The 17,239-nt window shown below is 55.5% G+C and overlaps 1 protein-coding gene across 1 annotated transcript in view; it reads right to left on the minus strand.

Moving 5' to 3' along the window:
- Window positions 1–17,239, minus strand: part of Adgrb2 (adhesion G protein-coupled receptor B2) — a 35,742-nt gene that overhangs the window by 6,276 nt on the left and 12,227 nt on the right. Inside the window, exons 4-24 of the mRNA XM_042677212.1 lie at window positions 10,377–10,460; window positions 9,935–10,099; window positions 8,559–8,723; window positions 7,777–7,941; window positions 7,515–7,682; window positions 7,340–7,441; window positions 7,123–7,229; window positions 6,209–6,403; window positions 6,033–6,101; window positions 5,844–5,952; window positions 5,190–5,538; window positions 4,827–4,932; window positions 4,604–4,647; window positions 4,040–4,166; window positions 3,561–3,664; window positions 3,359–3,461; window positions 2,551–2,701; window positions 2,306–2,375; window positions 1,807–1,873; window positions 1,558–1,643; window positions 1,151–1,249 (exon numbers count right to left, since the gene is read on the minus strand). Of these exons, the coding sequence (XP_042533146.1) occupies window positions 1,151–1,249; window positions 1,558–1,643; window positions 1,807–1,873; window positions 2,306–2,375; window positions 2,551–2,701; window positions 3,359–3,461; window positions 3,561–3,664; window positions 4,040–4,166; window positions 4,604–4,647; window positions 4,827–4,932; window positions 5,190–5,538; window positions 5,844–5,952; window positions 6,033–6,101; window positions 6,209–6,403; window positions 7,123–7,229; window positions 7,340–7,441; window positions 7,515–7,682; window positions 7,777–7,941; window positions 8,559–8,723; window positions 9,935–10,099; window positions 10,377–10,460 (2,635 nt within the window). The remainder of the gene's footprint in view (window positions 1–1,150; window positions 1,250–1,557; window positions 1,644–1,806; window positions 1,874–2,305; window positions 2,376–2,550; window positions 2,702–3,358; window positions 3,462–3,560; window positions 3,665–4,039; window positions 4,167–4,603; window positions 4,648–4,826; window positions 4,933–5,189; window positions 5,539–5,843; window positions 5,953–6,032; window positions 6,102–6,208; window positions 6,404–7,122; window positions 7,230–7,339; window positions 7,442–7,514; window positions 7,683–7,776; window positions 7,942–8,558; window positions 8,724–9,934; window positions 10,100–10,376; window positions 10,461–17,239) is intronic.

A 17,239-nucleotide genomic window follows, 5' to 3' on the forward strand; every position in this document is an offset into this window, starting at 1 on the left:
ACACTGATCCCACTTTGCCCCATTGCTCTGTACCCCCAGTGGAGTCAGGCACAGCTGCAGACAAGGCCAAGTGAACCATTCTGCCAAGGCAGAGAGATGGGCAGGTGGCCAATATCTGTCCTAGGAAGAGTATTTCATCACCGTTCAACCCAGCAGGGGGTGGATACAATGGTTTCTGAAGCTCTAGGGGCGGAGCCAACATCAAGAGAGGGTCTAATCACAGTAATAAGAGCTGTCATTGATTAACCACCAATTCTCTGCCAGGCCCTACACTGAACACTTTACATAGATTATTCCAAATTGTGATCAAAACAACTCCAATAAACAGGCCTGAAGACTAGTATCCCAATTTATAGATGAGGAGGCTGGAGTGTGCCCAGCTGGGCAGAGGAGAGGAAAGCTGGGACACACACACACCCTTGGTGACTCCAAAGTCCAACCAGTCTGCAGATGGTAGCCCAAGCTCTCGGCTCATTATTGCTTCACAGTAACAGTACCAGCCATCAGGACCTTCCAGAGCCCCTTGGCCCCGCACTGGTCAGGAAGGTTCAGGCAGATTTGCAGCTCCGGGTGGGAGGCTGTGCCTGAGGTCCTTATGCTCTGGCATAGCTGAGATTTTACAATTCTCTGATGCTGGGGGAGGAGGGGTCTCAGTGTGATAAAACTGTCTACCTCCTTGATTCTGTCTCCAATTGATTGTGAGATTCAATGCTTCTGAAACCCTAAGTTTGATTCTGTGACAGATGATAAGACTATGATTCACTCATTCTAATGTTCTCCGCTTCTGATTGTCTTATTCTAAGATTCTATCGTGCTAACTCTAAGGTTCTATAGCTCACAAATTCTAAGGGCCTCAGAGTGGTGTGAGAAGGAGTTGTCTGTAGCTGTGCCTGGGCAGAACATTAGCCGGGAGCAGGAGTGGGGAGGGAGGGAAGGGTGGGCAAAGGAACCCAGCACCTTGGGGGGCACAGTCACACCCCATTGCCCGCTGTCACTTCATTCACAAGCCCTGAAAAATGCATAGCAATTGGAGGGCAGGGCAGGCTCTCCTGAGCACTGGACTGATAGATAATCCTCCCTCCCCCCACCACAGGCACTGTCCCCCCCCTTTCTTTGCTCCCACCCATCCCCACCACCCCCCAGGACTAACATGGCGTTCCTGGCCGAGGCTGAGCTGAGCAGGGGGCTGGGGACCGCTCCACACGCCGAGCAGGGGAGGAGCAGGCTGGCCCAGGGGCACCGCTCCGACCTCAGGGGGGGGAGGGAGGGGCAGCACAGACATGGGAGAAAGGGGAAACACATGGGAAGCCGGGAGACAGGGGCAGAATGAGCCCCGAGAGGGGTGGGAGGGGAGGGCAGACGAGAGAGAAAGAGAGCTGGGTTAGGGTGGGCGAGGGGCTGCAGCTGAGCACTCCGGGCGCCCACCTTGCTTGCACCCTTGATGCCCCAAGGCCGGGGAGCCCAGATGGCATTGGCAAGCCCTGAGTCTCCAAGAATGCCCCTAGCCCACCCTCCCTGATGTTTCCAGAAAGGCCAAGTCAGAGACCCTCCCCTTACCCAGCCCTCTGCTTCTTGGACTTGTCTGAGATGCCATCACGAGCCATGAGCTTGTTGAAGACGATGATTCCAATGAGCATGTTCACCTGCGGGCCGGAAGGGGCAAAAGAGAAGACAGGGTCACCAGGTGCCCATCAGGGATAGGTCCCTGTCCTCAGGTGGCAACTAGAGGGCAGGGAAGAAGCAGAAGGACAAGATGACAGGACAGAAGGCCTCCATCTCTCCCAGGATGCTGTAAAGGGAACATACCAGGACAATGACAGCTGCAGGGCCCACAAAGGCGTAGAGCAGACCGCCCTCCAGGGAAAGCCAGCAGCTAGAGTGGGGGTGAGGGGGAGAAGGGAACATCAGGTACCCAGCAGCTCTTACCCCACCCTCAAATACCACCCCTCAGTCTCTGCTATCTTGTGCGCATTACCAGTTGAGAATGAGCCTCAGGCTGCGCTAGAGTGAGCTCTTACTGAAACTTGGTTTTCCTTCCAACAAAGGTCAAGAACATCAGGCCCAGCCCTTGGGCTATCACATGAAAGAAGGAGGCTGACCTCTGAGCTCCAAGTTGGTGAGGGGACATTATCTAATCCTAGCACGTCTTTTTCACAATCAAGGAAACTGAAGCTCAGAGCTACAGAGGAATTGGCCCAAAGACCTACAAGAGGTTTGAGCCAGAATCTTAGCCTAAGAAGGCAAATGCCCAGCCTAGACCCACACAGCCCCACAGCCCCAGCACCCATACAGGAGGCCCACGTACTAGCTGGATGTACCATATCCTTTGGTGCGTGTGAAGCCCACAGACACAGCCACCACCAGGGCAGGCAGACCTAGGGGAGCACAGGAACCATACTGAGAAGACTGTGGGTACTCAGGACCCTCTTATTTTCCCTGACTGCTCCCAGCCCAGATGACCCACATTCCCAGAGAGCTGGACCAGGGCCAAAGCTGGTTGCCCCTGCCACCCAAGGCCCAGAAGCAGAGCCCAGCACTGGCCTTGCTCACCCCAGCCCAGGCAGAGGAAGCGTTTGCGAACGAGGCGGGTGCGCATCCGCCCAATGACAGCCAGGTAGGACTGCCAGGCCTCGGTAAGCACCCAGCAAAAGGAGGACAGAAAGAAGAAATGCAGGAAGGCAGCCGTCATGGTGCATACGCCCTGCAGGGAGAGGGAACGGGAGGGAGTGTCCCTGAGCCGCTGCCAGGGTGGGAGGCGCCAGCTTCCCACACCTGCTGCTGGGCGCTGCTGTGACCAGCCGCCCACCAGAGCTCCGCCCCCGAGAGAGTCCTGCCAGGCACCCCCGCCTTCCTGCACCCACACACAGCACGACACGGGCCTGATGACACGCACACAACACTCCGCATCCGGGGAGGTGGGCAGGCAGGCCACCCACACACAGACTGGCAGACAGGGCTGACAGAGAGGGGGACAGACAGGGAGCCAAATAAGCCCCATACCAGGCATCCGCAGTACAGAGTACAAAGAAGGTCAAAGAGGACAGTATGGGTCCGTCACAGGCAGGTGGCACAGGAGGCCGCCCCAAATAAGAGGGAGGCCCAATGCCACCAGCCCAACACACGTGCACCCAGGCACTCAGCTCATACACACGTTCACTGATGCATACACAAACATTCATTACTGAGTACACACACACCCCCTCTCCAACGCCCTCACATATGCTCACATGCTACTTCCACACGCACACACCCTTTCCCCAATATCCCTTAAAGACATCCACACAAACACACACACACCCCGCCACCTGCAGGCACGCCCCACCCTCAGCCTCTCACATCCCCGGGAGCCTGCACCTGCCTTGCTCAGCACCCGGGACTGGCCCACGAGGATCAGAATATTGGAAGCCAGGATGGACAGGCAGAAGTTCAGCAAGATGATAGAGCGTTCGGATTTTATGAACCTAATGGAGCACAGCAGGCAGAGGCAGAGGTGCTGGCTGCCTGTCCGACCCGGGGTGGCTGGGTTAGCCACCTCCCACCCCATCGGACATCCAACCTACCTCCAGAAGGCAGCATAGATGGCAAGCAGTGTGAGCAGGGCCATGCAGGACACCGCACAGCCTATCACCAGGGGAACCGAGGGGGCGCCCGCCAGCTCCAGGGTCTGTGGGAGATGGGTTGCTGGGAGAGGGCAGCAGCAGGGCGCCCGGTCCCTGTCTGGTGCAGACAGGGATCTCACATGCAGAAGGACACTCACTATTGTTCACACAGTGCAGACCAAACCTACTCACACATGTGGTCCACACTTACACTCTTCCACATACAAGTAGATGCACACACGGGCAAGCCCACCCATACCCTCCGGCAGATGTCATGGTTATCTGCCTCATCCCGAGGGCCCCAGCTCCATGTGTAATCCACAGCTATGCCCACAGAGAGGTACACTGAAGATCACCCAGGGCCTGACAGCACCATCAGACAGCTCTGGCAGCCTAGGGGTCTCCTCCCTTGCCCAGCATGGCACATCTCTCGTACTCACCAGGTCTTTGGGAGGCTGGGCCAAGACAGCAAAGGTGGACAGGTGCTGACACTGACAGCGTGTGTGGGCTGCCTGGGTCTCCAAGGTCTGGCAGCTCTCAGTATCCCAGTCCCCCAAGCTGGCATCTCTTGGGTGGGAGAGAGGTATCATGAACCTTGGGCCCAGCTCTATAGCCCTGCCTTTACTAGTGCTGCCCACCGGCAAGAGACAAGCAAAATAAAGGACAAGGCCATATCCCTGAGGTAATAACAGGGAGCCCTAATATATTCTCTTGAGCCTTCAGGCCAAGGATGGTACCAAGATGCCACTGGGAAATTCCTTTCTCTCTTTCTCTTTTTTTAAAGTAGCTGTACAAAGGGGTTACAATTCCATTAAGGCAAGTTGTAAGTACAATGCTTCTTGGCTAATGTCACCCCTTCCTTTGTTTTCCCCTATTTTCCTCCTCCCTACCCTCAAGTTATGTAGACCATTTTCTATATAACGTACATTGACTATAATGACTACATAAAAGATTCCTCTTTTCTGACGGGGGGGGGGGGGGGTTCCAAGAGCTGCCCCACTTACGCTCTGGAGTAGTCCCAGCTGGCACAGTGGGGATCTGTGGTGCCCTGCAGAGCAGAAGACAGGCACGTAGCTAAGGGTGGGGAGGCCACCAACCCTGGTCACCACCACAGCCGCCGTGGCCAATGTCCAGCCCACCATAGAGAGAGACTACCTTCCCACCAGACAGGTCTCTGGCTACCAGGGTTGGCATATACTCAGGGTTCCCAGCGGGGCCTCCACTCACATTGATAATATAGGAGAGCTCCACAGTGATGAGGGGCTCTGCTGGAGGCTGGGTGGGAGGCCGCACGGTCACTGTCATCACCCGGGAAGTGACAGCTAGGGGAGGCCTGGGGAACAGACACTGAGGTCAGATCACGACACAGGTTCCCAGGAGGAACCCTGAAGCTACTCTGGATGGGGGTGGGGGCTGCCAGGCGCCAAGACCCAGGGGAAAACCGAGAGCTCAATGGCCAGGATTTTGGGTCCATTCACCAAGTCCTGGATGCTAGCACAGCCTTTGGGAAGCAGTTGTATCCAGAGCCAGGTGAGGGGTCCCTGAGGATACAGGGCTGCTGGTGGATCTCTCTGCTCAGGTTGGACTCACCTGGGGGGTGGCAGGATGAGGCCAATGGTGCGGTAGAGCACAGCACCAATCACAAAGTAAGAGGACTCATCAGGGTCTGCGGTGAGGAGACGCTGGTGGGAGTAGCCTGGCCCTGGGGGCACCGTTCCTGGGCCTTTCCCCCTGACAGGGTTGCCCACTGCTGCTGCTGCTGCTACCGCAGCCCCAGGTGTAGCAGGCTTCCCTGGGGAGGAGAGGCTGAGCACCTCCTTGGGCAGGAAGAGACGGTCCTCTGAGTGTCGTACCCAGTCCTTCATGCCCCGGCGGCCCCGCATGGGAAAGGTGATGTCGCTGGACACAGCGGAGATGGGCTCCCGCTGAATGCTGATCACTGCAGTGGGAGGAGGCGGGCGGAACACACCACACCGCAGACAAAGGGAACAGACCCAGAGGAAGACACACACCACAGAAGGCAGTACCAGGATTGGTATGAATACAGAGAAGTGGGCAATGCAGAGGTGGAGTGGAGGAAGGAACAAGGAGAGAAAGATACAATCACAGGATTAAATGGAGGAAAGAAAGAATCTGTACATGAAAGAATAATAGGAAGAGCCCATCAGAAACCATCCCTCACCCACAGTGGTGGTTTGGGTTCGGTCACATCCAGCACCCCCTCCCCTGCCTGCCTCCTTGTACCCAGATTGTCCGTGACAATCAGAGAGCTCTGGAAGGCCTTGAGGGCATCGCCCACCAGATGAATGAAGTCCTCCACAACACGGAGCAAGTGCACAGAGCCAGGGGACACCTGGGGACAGAGAGCGTGTAAGGTGTAAGGGTTCAAGGTTGGGGTGGGTCATGAGCAGCCCAAGAAGTTGTAGCCTTTACCTGCTGAGCATCGTCCCACTTGTCCTTGTTCTCTGCATCTACCATGAAGCTCACCACCTGGAAGAAGCGCTAGGGAGAGAGCAAGAAGGGTCAGGGAGCCTTGGTCCCTGGGAACCAGGACCTCAGCCTCCCCTTCGGGCTGGGGATTCTCTTCCTGAGGGCAGCACAGATGGTACCTGCACGTCATCAGCCGAGGGCACGTAGGTAGCCCTCTTAAAGGTGTCAGTGACATTCCTCAGAATGTCCACAGAGAAGAGCAGGTCCCCGCTGTAGTAGGTGCGTCGGGCCAGTAGCTCCTGAAGGCTGCGCACCACCTGGGACATGCCCTCGCCCGCTAGCATGCGCTGCCCCTTGGCCAGGTGCTCACGAAGCTGCAGGTGACATGCGGGCCTCTGTCACTGGAGCATAAGGAACCGGGAGCAGCCCCTGGCCCATCCCATTCCCATCTATCCACTGCTTTCATACAAGGTCAGAGAGAACTGCTCAAAGGGGCTCAGGGGAGACAGAGTCCAAGAAGGAGACAGAGGAGAGGGAGTGGAGGAGGGGAGAGGGAGCACCTCAGAAGGTACTTGAAAAGACTCAAGTGGAAGCATTTGAAGAAAGAACATGCTCCCCATCACAAAGGGTCCTGCACATGAAGAAGTGCAGTACAGTGAGCTCTGCCTCCCTACCAATACAAACCTGGAATGCAAACCAATACCTAATAGAGTCCGAAACATGTACATACATGCCCCTGCTGCTGAAACCACCCTGGCCCTATAGCAGGCCCTGGATCGGGCACTGAGGATACAAAAACAAACTCAACTTTGTCCCTGCTTTCAAAGAGCTTCAACTCTAGTAGGATAGAGACATTTAAATAAGCATTCTTAACATCTAATAACTGAGAGGCTCGGGAGATACAGGAGCACAGGGGTGAGCAGTAAGACCAAGAAAACACTTGAGAGGTAGCTCTTCACATATGAGTAGGAGTTTGTCAGCCAAAGAGAGGCCCAGCCCAGCAGAAGTGAGCACAGCATATGCTAAGGCACATGGGGGTGAGCCAAGAGTCTGGGACAGATACCCAGCATCCTATCTGGCAGGGCACACTCACTGATAGGTATAGGTAGCGGTATTCATGGGAGATGCAGCGAGCAAAGCTGGGCAGTCCCCAGTATGCCACACCCTGGGCACTGAGGAGACAGCGGCGGCTGGCAGACCCTGCGGGAGGACAAGACAGAGGGCTAGGAATGAGGGCCAGGCTCTCACCCACTCCCTCAGGATACAGACTCAGAGGCAGGGGGTCCAGTGAGGGTGTGCAACAGCTTTACCCGAAGCATTGGGGGGACATTTATTGTAGATGATTTCACCAGCTGCTGCCTTCTTCCAGGTCATCAGCATCACATACTCATCCCTGCACATCTCATGGAAGGCTGTGGAGACAGGGAAGGCTCAGTTGGGCTCACGCGCAGGCCTCCAGCCCCCTGAGGGGTCGTGTCAGCCTACCTGGACACCTCTTCTCACTGCAGGGCTTCACCTCCTCTCCGCTGCCTTCGCAGGGGTAGCCCTGTGTGCCCGTGGCCTGGCACATGCGGAAGCGGCGCTGCCAGCCTGTGTCACATGTCTTGGAGCACAGGCTCCATGCATTCCACGGCCCCCACTTGCCATCAGTGGCTGTGGGAGAAGGGGAGTGGGAGAGGCTGCGGGGGCCCGCTTCCAGGGCCAGGGCTTCCCACTGCCACCCGCCACCCTCATGCCAAGCACTTACCAGGGCACTCGAGGTTGCTGCAGTTACGGGTGTCAGTGAGAGCTCCCGTGCACGTAGCCCAGGCCGGGCCTGCCACACTGCACTTCCGGATGCGCTGCTGGGTCCCATTGGCACAGGAGGATGAGCATGGGCCCCAGGGACCCCATTCTAGCCACTGGCCTTCCACTGCATGGGGAGACACAAGCAGGGGTGGCCGTTGAGCAGAAAGTAGGTAGAGTGCTGGGGGCAGAGTAGTATGGGGAGATAACAGAAGCTGGTTGGCATTCAGACTTGTGCCAGGCCAGACCCATTCAAGCAGGGCAAGTGGAGGGGGTTGGAGTGCTCAGGTGAAGCTGGGCCTCATCCTGCCTGCCTGTCATCTGCTCTAGGAACACAGGACACCTCTCCACTCAGTACAGAGGGGTGAGTGCTCCTCTTGCTGAGGACAGGGCTGCTTCTGATCTTTGCCTGCACTTGAGCCCAGATGTCCAATCAGTCCAGCAGGCTAGAGGCACCAAAGTGCTGTTAATAGCAAAGGCAGACAGGGGTTTGGAGGTAGGGGCATTGGTAAGCAGTCCTGTTTTGTCTGGGTCACAGTGTGCCAACCCCAAGTCAGGGCTGGGGCTCACCACCCACACTTGCAGGCATGGTCTCCAGTCTCCGCATGCTTGGTCAGAGTTCTCGGGGTCCCCCCAGGGGCAGGGCACTGGACCTGACTGTCTCCCTTGGGTCTCCCCCCACCAGTACCACCCACACACACCGGCTGGGCAGCGCCTGCCTACAAGCCCCCTGGCACTACTGACCCGGGCAGGCGGCCATACTGCAGAGCTTAGTCTGCAGCTCGGGACCTTCGCAGGCCTTGCCGCCGTGCTGGGGGGGCACGCAGGTTCGCATCCGGTTCCGGGACCCGCGCCCGCAGCTGCGGGAGCACAGGCTCCAGGACCCCCACTCCTCCCACACGCCGTGCACTGCAAGGAAGCACGTGGCCGGTGGCTGGGCAGCACCTCGGCGCCGCCCACTACCAGAGCCTGCCCATCCGCCCACCAATGAGGAGCTCTGCAGTTCTGTGACTGCTCCTTATTGGCTCTGCCAGGGGTCTGTTGCCTGGGAAATTGCTCAGGGTCCCAGAATTCAGCCGGTGGAGGGAATGTGGCAGACAGGTCTCAACTCACACAGGACAGAGCCTGTGGACACCCGGACGGTCAGTAGGATCAACCGAAGAGGGGAACCAGAGTCCTCCTCTCCTGGAGGCACAAGGCAACCCAAGACCCACCTTCCCCCTCCCTTCCCACTCCCAGACCCAGAGCCTGAATCCAACATGGCAGTGTAGGGACAACAGAAGTGCCCCTCCCAGCCCCAAGCGCATGGACACACAAATACACATGAACCGGTACATGGACACCAACACAACGATCTCACACACTGGAACACAACTTTGCAAGCTCCTGCCTCACCCCCAGTTACCAAGCTTGCCCTCTGCAAGCTCCTGCCTCAATCGCAGTTACCAAGGGCCCTCCTCAGATAGACCTTCCTCTAAATTCAGTCAGCACTTCACCGCTCCCCGGCAGGAAGCAAGGAGCAGGCTGCCCTGCCCTGCCCCTCGCAGACACCACCTGTTCCGGGCAGGCACATGCATTTCCCTAACTATATGCTTAACTGAGAAAGGCCCAAGGGTCCAGGGGAGGCACTCTGGGGAGTAGGATAGCGAGCCCAGAGAGGAGAGGAAGAGGTCCAGGAAGGCTTCATTTTTAAATTAAAAGTGGCATTCATCTTACATTTTCAAGGAGGAGCTGAACTGCTTAGCCAGTGTGGGAGCAGGACAAGAATAAGCAAATTCAGGGAGCTGGGAGAGCGGTGGTGGAACTGGAGAACTTAGAGCTAGTTGAGTACAGTCAGGAGGCAGTGAAAGGAAGGCTGAGCCTTGATGACCAGGACATAGGTAGGCATCCAGAGAGTGAGGTGCCCAGAGTAGAGCCCAGTGGTATACACGGCCAGGTTTATCTATGTCCCCAGGCTGGCATAGTGCACGGGGCTAGGCATGGTGTGGGAGGTAGGCGGGTTCGCTGAGTGAAAAGAGGGGGCAGCTGAGTCTGTTTATTTTAAAGAAGATTCATGTGCCCAAGTACCAGGTAAGATCTAACCCTGTTGGCAGACAGGGCAGGGAGGAGGTCGGGCCTACCTGGGCAGGTGGCTGAATTGTTGCAGGGCCGGGTCTCCCGCAAGGGCCCGCTGCACAGGGTCCCATAGGGGGAGGACACGCAGGAGCGGGTCCGCACCTGCAGACCCTGCCCACACGTCAGGGAACACACGCTCCACGGGGACCACTCCTCAGCTGCCGGGTCGCCTACAAGAGAGGGACAGCGTCGGCGGCAGGGGACACCTCCCACACATTCCATCTCATGGGGCTAGGGGAGCACCAACAAGATAGGGGCAGGGGAAGCATCAGAGGGACCCTCCTACCCTGACCCCCAAGTGGCAGCCCTGCCCACAGGCCTCACATGGCAGAGACACAACTGAGCTCCAAGACATAGACACAGACAGGCACACGCCAAGCACACATGCCACCAGACGCCACACAGTCGGGCCCCCGCCACAGAGGAAGGGAGGCGGGCCCGAGTTACCTGTCTGCGCCATGTATAGCCCAGGCTCATCTGCAGACCTTGGCCACTGGGTTTTCACCTTCGGTTCCTCTTCCGGCTCCTCACCTGGAACACGGAGGTGGCGGCAGGGGCTCAGCAAAAGCCAGCTCAATCCTGCCACAGTGGCACAAAGAGAGCAGCCTTGCCAGTCCTCAGCCTGAGGGCCTGGAAGCAACTGCAGGTGATGCAGAGAGAGCATTGCATCCTGCCCCCTGTCCCCTACCACCATTTCACAGATAAGGAAACTGAGGCTTTTCTATCTCTTGCCTCAGCCAGACAGGGGAGATTTGGAAGAAAATGGCTATCCCTATTAATAAGCTCTAGAGAAGTATCTTTCCTCCTGTTCCTCTCCCTGGGAAGAAGGACCACCATCTCAGTTGAGAGACAGAGAAACTGAAGAGCAGAGAATGGGGAATGACTTGTCTAAAAGCACACAACTCCGTGAGCTTGAAGCTCAGTTGGAATACAACTGCTGTGGCCAAGGACTGGATATGGGGCATTTCTGCCCCCCCAAGTGGTACTGGACTAGGATATGGAAGCACAGATTGAAATGTCACTCCCCGGAGACCCAAGGCGTTAGAGCAGGGACCTACAGCCCAGAGCCCTGCCTCTGCTGCCCCTATAGACAGAAGAGCAGCAGGTACCCCAGGAGGCCTCTCAGTTGCTAGATTGATGTGTCTGGTCTAGGCCTAGGCAGCCCCACCAGCCCAGAGGCTCCATTCTTTCTAGCCTGCCCTCCTGCACAGGCAAGATCTCCGCCAGGCCTGACTCTGCTGTAGTTTGGATCTGGAATGTTCTCAGGTTTGGGCTATTGGAAGGTGGTAGGAAGTTCTTGGTGGGAGGCCTTCTGGTTATTGGGAAGTATGCTCTTGAAGGGGATTAGGGACCCTGCCCTTTCTGTCTTCCCTTCCTTGTCAATCCTGGGCATGAGGTCGACAGGCTTGTTCACTACATACTCCCTACATGGTGTGTGGCCTCACCCCAGACCCCAAAGCAACAGGACCAACTAGCCATGGATGGAAACCTCCAAAACTGTAAGGTGAAATAAACCTTCCTTCTTCATCAATGAACTTTCCTCTCAGGTAGCCATATAGAATAGGCAGCAGGTAGGAGACAGGAAAGCAGAAGGGAAAGGAATCATCCATGTAGGGGCCACTGGGAAGGGGGGATGGAAGAATATTTGGGAACAAGGCTCAGCCCACACTGTTCCCAGACTACAAGGTACTACTTTCACCCCGCTACATCTCTCTTATTTGTGAAAGTTGGGTAGCACCAAACAAGCACCCCCAGAGGGCTGTGCTCACTATGCCCCCTGCTGCCCAGTCCAGGCTCTACACCTAAGAGCCCTGCCTGGGCTGGCACGCAGTAAATTTCTTCTCTCTCTGAACTCTGCATTCCCATCGAGTGACCACTACTCATAACATCCCCACCGTAGGAACACTAGCCCTATGCTTAGCCTGTGGTAAATGCTCATTAGACAGGACTATCAGCTTTGATTTGACCATCTCTTCTCACAACCTCACCCCTGTGGCCCCCTCCTCAGCCACCCAGCAGCCTCCCTGCCTCCTCCAGGGGTCCTCCTGGCTTCACGTGGAACCTGCCTCTACCTGACCGCAGAGGAGAATCAGGCCATGCTGGTAGCTCCTCAGTCCCCCCACCCAGCCCCTCTGCCACACCCGCTCAGCCATCCCCAGCCTGGAGCCCTGTGACTAGCTGCCTTCTCCACCCCCACTCCCAGGCTGCTGAGAAATCTGTGACTGGGCCAACTGGCACTGTGACAGGTCCAGTCCACGTCTGCTAGGCACATGGGGCTTCTCCGCAGCCCTTCTGGCCTGTTCCTTCTTCATTCCCCTCTGGGCTCACAGGACCCAACCTACCTTGCCACTGTCTCAGCCATGGCCTTCTTCACAGAGTAGATAGAACTAGGACTTCCTGGCTTCCCCATCATCCCCCCCACCCCCTCCCAGTTTTGCTTCCAGAAGCCACCTTAGTCCTATACCCTCTTTTCTGCCTTCCCAGGAAGACTCGCCACCCAGCATCTCCTCCTCATCCTCTCCTGTGGCAGCCCATGACTAAGCCACCATTCTAGGGATCCCCCCCCCCCTCCCTGCATTCTCCTCCCTCCTCTCCCTGCCCTGGGCTTCCCTCTGACACCAAGTGCTCCTCTGCTGCCACGCCACTTTCTCACCTGTCATCCACTTCCTGGCTCAAATGTCACTTCCCCTGTTGATCCTCTGCAGTCAGCTGCTGCCCACATCCTTCTGCTGAAACTGTTCTCAGCATAGTCATCACCATCCTCCGGGCTGTGAAATGCTGGGACACTTCACAGGCCTCGTGTCACTGGACTCTGGGCCGCAGCTGGCCCTGTTTCTCTTTCCCGCCTTGAAACATCCTGCCCCCACCCCACCTCTCTATATGGGGGGGCTGCTCTATCAGGGTCTTGTCCCCTTGACCGGTCAACTTTCCTGCTGCTTCCCATAGCAGACACCCATATTTTGTCCTGTTTTTATTGCACATGCACCCCAACACTTAATGACCCTCCTCTGACCCAGCACTCCTAGTCATTACATCCAGGCCCTGCCTCTCCCGTGCTCCACAGCTGTTTGAACTCGTGAACATCTCTCCTGTCAAACTTCTCATCTCCTCTCTAGCTTCTACTGCTTGCTCTCTGGCTTCTGTACTTAGAAAGTTCCTACTCGACCTTCAGACCATCTCAAATAACAACCCATGGAGGAAGCCCTTCCTTATCGTCCACGCCCGGGGTAGGATGGTCTGGCCTTTTTATTACAAATGGCTTCAGTCTTCCAGCTGTCTGAAATGCCCTATCCTCACCTCAAGTCCTTTGAGGGTTGAAGGCTGTATGTGAGTCATGTCTCTGGCCCCTGGGAATACCAGCACAGAGTCCAGACAAGAAAAATATCAATAAATGAATGCCAATGGACACCATGCTGCTGGCTTCCCCATGGGGGGTAAGCAGAAATAGTCCCCTACAAGACGTCAGCTCTACCTGGCAGTGCCAACCTTCATTGTAGGGATATTAAGACAGGCTCTGTGATGGGATTCTGGACCTCTATCAGAACCAAGCCTGGCGTCTGACTGTCAATACTCTGGAGACGCTGTGCAGCTTGTTCCAAGTATGGCCCAATCCTCTTGTCTAGCCTGCTAAGCACCAGGCCCATTACTGGATCTAGACAGTCGTCTCCCCACAGCCTGGCATGCAATAAGCCCTTCACGTAAGACCATGTCAGAGACCACCCGAGCAGCTTGTGGACTCGCCTGTTCCCCGTGGAACCCTGTTCTCAAACAGCTCATCAACCATTTGCTGGCCAGCCCCATGATATATGCAGAGGTCATCTATCTTATTAGAAGTCAGAACATGTCCCAAGCCAGCTTTTGGGTCTCTCTCCCAGTCTCCTGAGCTGGGAGGAAAAGAACAGGCTTAAGGCAGCACAGCCAGAGCTTACACAGACCGCTGTCCTCACTCAGGAGAGGCCAGTGATTCATCCCACCCCACCCCCGGCCAGTTCTCCCAGAAGGGCAAGGAGATAAGAGACCAGGTAGCATTCGTTGTCAGGAACACTGATTCTGCCCCTATGCCCAGGCCCCAGCCATCTTTGCATCTAGAACAGGGAAGACCCTTGGGAAAGCTAAGACAGGCATCATCCAAGAGGACTGGCAGGACCCGGAACCATGTTAATACATGGCCATGTTAATACATTGCCCAAGTGTTGAGGATGGCTTACAGGCAGGGCTCATGAGCTCTTTGCCATTTTGCAGGACTGTGGATACCTGCTATGCAGTTACCTCTTCCAGGTACCAGTAGGGCTCTGTCACTTGAAGGCCTACAGCCCATCAGCTTTCCCATCAGCCACCAGTATCAGGCACAGATAGACCTGCTGCCTATAACATCTGTCCTCACTCAACCACCTGCTGACCCTTGTTTTGAATGAAGGTAACCTATCACACACCTCCAAGCATCAGTTACTGTGCACTCTGCTGACAGCACTTTGCTCAGTTCTCACAAGGATCAGTCTGTCCACAAATGAAAAAGGCACCTTCCACCAGAAAGAGGCTGAGGTGGGACACGAACCCAGGCCTGCCTAATTCCGAGGGTCTGCTTTCTCCACTAAACTATGCTGGCTCTGATGGACAAAATGCAGCCCTCCTTGAACTCTCCTTCCCTAAGGCCATGGGACCCAGGTCATTTCTCAAGCCCAGCAGAGCCCCAGGTCTATTTCTGTCTATTTCCCTTCCCCTGGTAGGAGCCTGGATCTCCTCAGTAACCTTTAGTGGCTTCCCACTGTGATGGCTCAGTATAAACCTCCAGCCCTTACTGATATATCCAGTCTTGTTTTCCTTTCCTGCTAGGCAGCAAGCAGACTGCAAGGCTACGTGGACCAGTGGGAGGGAGGACACAGATTCTGGAGCCAGATTGATGTGGGTTTGATGCTCAGCTCTGCCACTGTCTTGCTGCATGCCTTAGACAAGTCATTACACCTCTCTGAGCTTCAGATTCTTCAACAGAAAGTATAAGTAACATATCCTTCCACATGGGGCCGCGGGGGCATCTTCTTCTCATGATCCCTTGAGCAGGGAAAACGCTTTCCTCTATTCCTCCTCTCCAATACTCTTCCTTCCATCTCAATCTGCCCCCAAATCTTCCACATGTCAAGTTCCACCTCTTCCAAGAAGCCCTCCTAAGCTGGCACACAAGGATTTGGGGAGGCTAACCCTCTTTCTTTTTTTTTTTCTTTTTTCTTTTTTTTTGGTCGGTTGTGGGACTTGAACTCAGGGCTTGGGTGCTGTCCCTGCACTCTTCAGCTCAAGGTGAGTGCTCTACCACTTGAGCCACAGTGCCACTTCCTGTTTTCTAATTTTTTTTAAATTGGAGATAAGAGTCTCACAGACAGACTTTCCTGCCCAGGCTGGCTTTGAACCGCGATCCTCAGATCTCAGCCTCCTGAGTAGCTAGGATTGTAGGTGTGAGCCACCGGCGCCGGCCGGCTGACCCTCTTTCTATAGCCTAGTCCCCAGGTCGCCTTTTGCTCTAGCTGTCATTATCTTGGCTCTTTCTTCTGCCGCCCCAGGGAAAGTCTGTGTCTAGCACCCTTTGGTACAGAGGACCTGGACTTTGGACAGCCTGGCACAAAACAAGCATTCAACAAACCTGGGTTTCGGGTTTTTTTTTTCCCCACACAACCAACAGGGGCCACCCTTAGTTCAGCCTGGCCTCGGCAGGCAGGGCTCATATGCTTTTTGCCACTTTGCAGGGCTGTGGATACCTGCTAGGCCATGCTCCCCAAACTTCACACAACCTGACCCCCCCAGCCTCCCATGTCTGAATGTGTTAAAAAAAAATAGCCATGATAATTACTACTTCCACAGGGAAAGAGTGCTCAGATGTACAAAGCAGGCCTCCCTTCCTAGGGCTGTCTGCACCCTCTTGGAGTCCACCCAGACTCCCAAGTGGGTGCCAACTGGTCTCCTTGAAACATGGCTCTGTTATCCTTTTCTATGGCTCCCTAGCCCCAGCAGGACTACTGGGCCCTGCAGTGCATCAGAATCTCCAGGAGCACAGGAGAAAGCAATGGCTTTTGAAAATTCCAGGTTCTATCCTGCAAGTACAGTCAACAGGGTCTCCCTATTAGACCAGGCATCCAGCCAGCATACCAGACTCCCCCGCAGACTCTCCCTCCCCCAGCAGCTGACCTGCTCACCCAGCCTCCCACATCCTGAGCTGGCTGGGCCGCTGCACCTCCTCCTGTGGCCAGAAACTCCAGGAGAGCAGGGACCACATCTAACTCAACCTCTCTCCTCTGCGACGCCCCATTTCTGCTGCCTTTAAGCTGCTGGCCAGCAGGATGAGGTCCTGGTTTGTCTTGGGATGGCAGGCAGAGCCCTGGCCCCATCTCCCTCAACCAGGGCTGCCAGCCAGCAGCTCATCCTCTTATAGCTCTTACTCTGGATGTTTCACACCTCTCCGCCTTTGCACAGGCTGTTCCCTCTGCCGCCAAAGCCCTTCCTCGAGGCTTTCCCAAAGCACAGGGCAGGATGGCTTGGGAGGCTCGTGACCATGAACTAACACATCATCCTGGATTGGGAAAGTTGTTCCTTTCTGGGTCTCTGTTTAGAACGATTTGCTGACTAGCTAAGATAGTTGGGTTGTGGTCCTACTAGAGCCTGTTGTCCCACCATGATTAATAGAGCACATCTCCCTTCCAGTCACCTCAGAGGCATCCTTCCAACTGCATAAAGGGCAGTCTCTGTATAGCCCTAGACTCACAAATCCCCACCTGCGCTACTAGCCAGTGGAGAGGCAGGAAGGGCATGGAGCTAGAATTTAATAAGGTTGCTTTGTCTCCCCTGTGGTTGTTTCTTTGCTTATCTTCAATTTCAGACAGTGATACTCTGTCCATTTATGATTCAAAATCTCTTTAATACGTTAAATTTGAAAAGCAATTCAATTTAAGGAGAAACCTCCCAGACTAGTGAGATTCCTATTCATTCCTCAAAACCCAACTCAGAATTACCTTCTCTATTCCTTTCCCACCTCTTTGCAGTTTGCTTCCCCCACTCTTCCGTCCCCCTCAGCATCCAGCTCATGCAGTCCAACCGGTATGCTGAACTCTACGACGATTTATTTGAGATCTATGGCATGCCAGTGCTATAGCTTGGATGTGGCTTGAGTGTGTCCCAAGGGTTCATGTGTTGAAACTGAATCTCCATTTTAAGGTAATAAGGGAATGGAGACCTAATCTGAATATAGTGTTTGAAAGGTGGGGCCTCTGGGAGGCCTTGGTGGGTAGAGACCCCAGGATGAACTGTGGTGGCTTTCCAAGAGGAGA

Source organism: Dipodomys spectabilis, unplaced genomic scaffold, assembly GCF_019054845.1.
Source record: "Dipodomys spectabilis isolate Male_0828 unplaced genomic scaffold, ASM1905484v1 ptg000002l, whole genome shotgun sequence".
In the NCBI taxonomy this organism is placed as follows: domain Eukaryota; kingdom Metazoa; phylum Chordata; class Mammalia; order Rodentia; family Heteromyidae; genus Dipodomys; species Dipodomys spectabilis.